At 39.7% G+C, this 6,798-nt stretch overlaps 1 protein-coding gene across 2 annotated transcripts in view; it reads right to left on the bottom strand.

Annotated features, from left to right (window-relative positions):
* Window positions 1–5,886: 5,886 nt before the first annotated feature.
* CRMP1 (collapsin response mediator protein 1) overlaps window positions 5,887–6,798 on the bottom strand; it is a 92,937-nt gene continuing 92,025 nt past the window's right edge. The window contains exon 14 of one of the 2 annotated variants that reach the window (XM_073648274.1): window positions 5,887–6,783. In XM_073648274.1, coding sequence (XP_073504375.1) covers window positions 6,692–6,783 — 92 coding nt within the window. In that variant the 3' untranslated portion in view covers window positions 5,887–6,691. The remainder of the gene's footprint in view (window positions 6,784–6,798) is intronic. The other variant, XM_073648283.1, reaches the window with a different exon arrangement.

Genomic DNA, 6,798 nt, shown 5'->3' with positions numbered 1-6,798 from the left:
CCATTTGTGTCACATGACGGGAAGAACTTTCTCTCAACTACGTTTGAACCTGGAAGTTCCGGGGCACGATGTACGGTACGGAGACAACGCTCCTCTGCGGTAGTGAAACAGCACACAGGTATTAATGGCAACGGTAATCACAGGTTAGGTAGCGGTTGATTATTACGACGCAGGTGCATATGATAACTAATTGGAACGGCATTGGCCAGGTATCCCTACATATATCTACCCATTCCAGCATCCCATCACCCCTGGACGAAGCATTTCCTGTGCAAAACGCGCGTCGGGTGCGTGGTGGGTGCCTGGACCTCTGACCTGAGCTCATTGGTAACTATGGTTATATCTCAGTCTTTTTTATAGTCCTTTTGGGCATTGATATTTATATATGTGACTGTACTGGGATATTGGACCAACAGAGGCTATCTGCTAACTACTAATGCATATATTTATGGATTGTTATTATTCTCTGTGATAAGTATATATATTCTCTGTTGCTCGAGATATTGAATACCGTGTTTTGTATTGATTATTAATTATATGCTTATGTTAGCTATCTGAATGACATAGTTGTCAGCTTACACACATTATGGGTCCAGGCACCCCACCACTTTTTTCATCTGTGGTGTGTCTTGCTTTTATTATTATTGTATGTATTTTTTAATATGTATTTCATTAAAGTATTGGCAATTTTTCAACTTTGGGTCTTATAGTTGTTTTTTGCCTTCATTAATTTTGGTGTATTCTATTTCATTAGTGTAGCAAAACTGAAGAAATGGGCTTATCACACATGTTGGTTGGTGCACATTCACACTGTGGCCATTTAACAAATAAAACCAATGAATGGATACCCTGCGGTAAATAAATAGTAATACTTTATATTATTTATATGTACTATTTAGCTAACACTATTTTGATCAAAAAAGCGTAATGCCATCCCACCTTGGCAAGGTTTAGCCAATCAAGATGGACCCTAACTCTATTATTTCACCTCACTATGTGCCAGCAGGCCTCCAAATAGACGTGGGCAGAGCAGGACCTACGATCATGGCCAAATGTGTTGGCACCCTTTAAATTGTTCGAGAAAATTAAGTATTTCTCCCAGAAAATTATTGTAATTACACACGCTTTGTTATACACATGTTTATTCCCTTTGTGTTTATTGGAACACAAAAAAACAGAGAAAAAAAGGCAAATTGGACATAATTTCACACAAAACCCGGACAAAATTGCTGGCACTTCTCCAAAATTGTGTGTAAACGTTGTTTCAAAATTGCGATGCTCATTCAAACTCACCTGCGGCGAGTAACAGGTGTAGGCAATAGGAAAATCACACCTGATACCAGATAAAAAGGGAGAAAAAAGTTGTCACAATCTTTGCATTGTGTGTCTGTATGTGCCACACTTAGCAAGGAGAACAGAAGGAGGAGAAGAGAACTGTCTGAGAACCAAAATTGTTAAAAAATATCAACAATCTCAAGGTTACAAGTCCATCTCCAGAGATGTTGATGTTCCCTTGTTCACGGTACACATTATGAGAGAGATACTAATACTTTGGTGCTGTAAAATGGTCGTAATAAGGGGAGGGTGCTGCCAAAGGAAGCAAAGTTTGGGTCTCCATTGACTTTTATGGGGTTGGGGTTCAAGTTCAGGTAGAGTTCTGGTATCTGAAACGAATCATGGACTAAAGTTCGGTTGAACCCAATGAACCTGAATATCCATGGCTCCGCTCATCCCTAGTCGCAGTGTCAGAAAGCTGGGTTTGCATCCTAGGTCATGGGTCTTCCAGCAGGACAATGACCCCAAACTTATTTCAAGAAGCCCCCAGAAATGGATGGAAACAAAGTGCTGGAGAGGTCTGAAGTGGCAGCAATGAATCTGGATCTAAATCCCATTGATCACCTGTGGAGAGATCTTAAAATTGCTGTTGGGAGAAGGCGCCTTCAAATATGAGAGACCTGGAGCAGTTTGCAAAAGATGAGGGGTCCAAAATTCCAGCTGAGAGGTGTAAGAAGCTTTGTTGATGGTTATAGGGAGCGATTTATTGCAGTTATTTATTCCTAAGGGTATGCAACCAAATATTAAGTTGAGGGGGCCAACAATTTTGTCCGGACCATTTTTGGGGTTTTGTATGAAATTCTGCCCAGTTTGCCTTTTTTGCTCTGTTTTTTTTTTGTTTTGTTCCAATAAACACTAAGGAAATAAATGTGTATAATAAAACACGTGTAACTGCAATAATTTTCTGGGAGAAATACTTCATTATCTGGAACAATTTCAAGGCGCGCCAACACTTTCGGCCATGACTGTATTTGTACGTCAGTTATATTAATAAAAGGGGCTGCTGTGGCCTACTTATTCTATTATCACAGGGTGTGTGTCTGTATTAAACAGGAATGGGGAAAAGGGAGAGAAGAAAAGGGGGATTCATTAGATAAATTATGGGTTCTTTTGTTACAGGAAAAATCTCTTTGTACCGTATTAGCCGGTAGATAGAAAAATATAAAAATTTGAGAGTCCTCAGTGGTTGATACCTTTAATGGCTGACTAAAAAGGTGATAACAAATAGCAGCTTTCGAGACTACTCAGGTCTCTTCATTTTTGGGATCTTTTGTCCAAGACACATGCATTACCCGAGACACGATTTCTCTATAACGGTCTGTAGTGCACTCTAGTGGATGCTTTAGGAACTGCATCATTGACTGGGTAGTTAGTAAGATACTTACACAGATTAGTACTTTTAGCAAAAAATATATATTTTTTTATTGTTTGCAATGTTTAGTTCTTACGGCATTTTGACGATCTTTGAGTCGCTGTTTTCCCCATTTTGATGCACAGACATAATATTCCAATTACTCTAGAATTGAGCAGTCCAGGTTTTCAAGACTATTAAAAAAGCCTGATTTAGTGGGGTGACTGCCCCAAAGTTCTGTCTATAGGGGGAGGGGTTTTTTTATTTTATGAGGGGCTCCTCATAATTCGGATGTGCCGCTCTACACAATGTGCTGTTGCCAGGACCTGATAAGGAAAGAATAACAGGGGCAGCAGGGTGGCTCAGTGGTTAACACTGCAGCCTTGCAGCGCTGGAGTCCTGGGCTTGAATCCCACCATGGACAACATCTGCAAGGAGTTTGTATGTTCTCCCTGTGTTTGCGTGGGTTTCTTCCAGGTTCTCCAGTTTCCTCCCACACTCCAAAGACATACTGATAGGGAATCTAGATTATGAGCCCCAATGGGGACAGCAATGATAATGTAAAGTGCTGCAGAATATGTTGGTGCTATATGAAAAAAAAATTAAGATGACTGCATTCAGTAAATTCTGGGGTCTAAATTCATTCTGGGGTTTGTTCTAGGGTCTGTATTTATTTTAAGGGCATGTTCTGCCCTTTCAGGCCCAACACAAGGTATAAAATAAAAAAAAAAGATAATTTAGTATGACTATTCTATAAATGAGTAAATTGCAAAGTCTCTCCTATTGATTACAATGATAATCACACGGACGGCAATGCGTGCCAGAGACCCATGAACTTGTGTGAGTCATTTTGATCCATAATTCAGATAAAAAAATGTCCGTCTCTTTTTTTTTTTTGTGAGCACTCAGTCCACAAAACAACACAGACATTTGAACAGCTTCATAAATTATAATGGGCATATGTTCTATCCATGAAAAACACGGACATGATTCATGGACATCTGGATGAGGCCTAAGATCCATAGCAAGTGGATTTTCACTGAGGATTGAAAAATCCATATTTAACACAGGCAGATTAGTGTCATAGATCCATCAGTGATTTTGCTGCTGATTCATGGCAAAATCTGTGACTGATTTCTTCTGCTAAATTTCTGGTCGCATGTGAAAATAACCTAAAGCATCTGCTCCAGGCGCTAAATTGTGATAGAGAATGGGTGGACTCAATTAAGAAAAACAATGGCAAACATTCACTTGTCACGTCCGCTGTGAGGATGAGACGGTGCTAGTTTCTTGATGTGTGTTTTGCAGCAAAATCGACTCCAAAATCCATTTAACAAAAACTCCAAATATGCTTTAGTCAGGAATGTTGCTGTGACATCACAAGTATTTCTGTAAATTAAAGGGGTTGTCTGGTCTTCTGGTAAAAGTCTGTAGTCACACCATGCCGACTTCTGAATCCTGACAGAGTACAGTGCCCGATTTGCACACATGCGGTCACATGCCGACTAGACGTGCTCGGTTTCTCTCAGTTCACTTGCATTGATCGAGTTCGGACACGTCTAGTCAGAATGTGTATGTTTTGCGGAGAGGGATTGCTGGATAAAGAAGTTAGAATTGGCAAAAAATGAAGCAAGCGGTCTCTACAATGTAGATAGGGTAAGAATCCAGAGCACTGAACTTTACAGCAGCATCGACATTGATTCCAGCAAGCTGTCTCTATCACTACCATACAGAAAAGGGTAGAACACTATGAACCTTTCTAACTTCACTGTAGGGTCTGGTATTCACAGCGGCATTGACACTGATTGGAGTAAGTTGTCTCACTCTCTAAGGCCTCATTCACACTTCCGTGTTGAACGTATGTGTTGTATCTGTTTTTTTTCACGGATACGACATGTACCCATTATAATCTATGGTGCTATTTACATGGCCGTGTTTTTTCCACGATTACGGATTCCGTTTTTTTCTGGGATCATGAACGAAAAGGGCCAATACAAGTCTATGGCTCCCTGAAAAACACATCTGTGTGTTGTCTGTATTTAACATGGTAAATGTTAGAAGAAGCTTTGTCATTTATTCATTCATCCGTAAACACTTGATGACACACTGACAAAATACTGATGGTAAAAACGGACACACTGATCCACAACACTGATGAGACCGGTGTCATTTTTTCACATAGATGTTTAAACACAGAAATGTGAAAGAGACCTGAGGCGTAGGAAAGGGGAGAAATCAGAGCTCTATAAACTGCTTCACTCAAGGGTCCTGTGATCACAGCAGCATCAGCACAGATTCAAGCAAGCTATATCAATCTACAGTCTAGAAAGGGAAAAAAATTAAGAGCAGTTTTAATTTTTTTGCTTGACGGTAGAGTCCTGAGATCACAGCAGCATCGGCATTGATTCCAGCAAGCTGTCTATATCATTACCATATAGAAAAGGGTAGAACACTATGAACGTTTTCTAACTTCACTGTAAGGTCCTGAAATCACAGCAGCATTGTCTCGCTTTCTAAGGCCTCATTCACACGTCCGTGTTGCACATACTTGTTGTATCTGTGTTTTTCACCGATACGACATGTGCTCATCATAATCTATGGCGCTATTCACCATGCTTTTTCCGAGATCACACATGAAAAGACATATCCGTTTTTTGTTCCGGTATCATGGATGAAAAAGGCCAATACAAGTCTACGTGTCCGTGAAAAACATGTACAGTACACAGATGGCATCAGTTTGCCTCCTTGTGGGGTCTGTATTTCACCTTGAAAAAAATTGGAGAAGCTTTATCCATCCTTAAAAAACACTGATGGTAAAAACAGACACATGGATGACACACTGATCCAAAACCACTGATGACACCGGTACAATTTTTTCACATACGTGTTTAAACACGGACATGTAAATGAGGTCTGAGGCGTAGGAATGGGGCGAAATGAGAGCGCTATGAACTTTTCTTGTTTCATTCTAGGGTCCTGTGATCACAGCAGCATCAGCACTGATTGAAGAAAGCTATTTGACTATACAGTATAGGAAAGGGAAAATAGCACTTTTTACATTTTTTCCTTGAATATAGAGTCCTGAGATCACAGCAGCATCAGCATTGATTCCAGCTGCCGTCTCTCCCACTATAGTGTAGTGCGAAGGTGCCCGACTCCTCTACTAAAAAGACAATGGGAAAGCGCCATCCATTTGCAATGTTCCTCATTATTTATTTCATACTCTTCGAATTCTGTAATAGAATCACATCTAGAACATCATACGCAACTGTTAAGTAAAAATGCAATGTGAAATACAAACAAACAAAAAAAAAAAACCTTTGTACAAAACTGTAAAAATTAGGCAGCTACATTAGACTGACAGTATCAAAATCCCATGCAAACGGGGTCATTGCGTTGCATGGCTTAAAGAAAGCTGTATGTGCGAATATTCCCAGTGGTTAAACGTACAGAACTGTACAGTTAGTCAGGTTTTTTTTTTTTTTTTTTACATGGATGATATCTCCTGCTGTGTTATAGTTACAATAAAAAGACTAAAAAATAAGTTAAACATGATACATAAAGTTATCTACCGCATACATAAAATTGTTCACATTTCTTAAGTTATCGGTGGCAAAGTCATTCTTGGCATTGTGTCTAGATGACGGTTGGCATGTATTAAACTCACAGGCTACATCTTCAAAATAAATAACGCAAAACCATGCACAACATACAACTAAATGGTGGAAAGTAACAACCAGATAGCTACAAGACAAAGCCGATGTCTCTAGTCTAATACAGTGATGGGTGTGTTCCATGCTGTAAGGTGAGGCGAGTCATTTCCGAGCATTTCACCACACTATGACCATCTTTTTCTATACAAAACAGACCATTTTTTTTATTTTATTATTATTATTATTTTTCATTAGTAGCAAAAAACATTGTGGGCTCAATAACACTGACATAGAATTGAATTAACGTTCTGGTGAGGATCTTCTTCATCAGCTTTCTCCATTCCGAATATATTCAGCCGAGGCTTGTGATGTTTGACCGACCTCCTGGTGGGTTAACGATGCGGTGTCCTGTGCGACGAGGGTTGCTATCGTCAATCTGTGCCCCTGGTGTGTTCAAAG

Source organism: Phyllobates terribilis, unplaced genomic scaffold (genome assembly GCF_046119375.1).
Source record: "Phyllobates terribilis strain yellow unplaced genomic scaffold, ASM4611937v1 Scaffold_1__5_contigs__length_1240528914, whole genome shotgun sequence".
Taxonomy (NCBI): domain Eukaryota; kingdom Metazoa; phylum Chordata; class Amphibia; order Anura; family Dendrobatidae; genus Phyllobates; species Phyllobates terribilis.
Note: the sequence above shows the minus strand (reverse complement) of the source record. Positions and strands in the feature narration are given on the sequence as shown.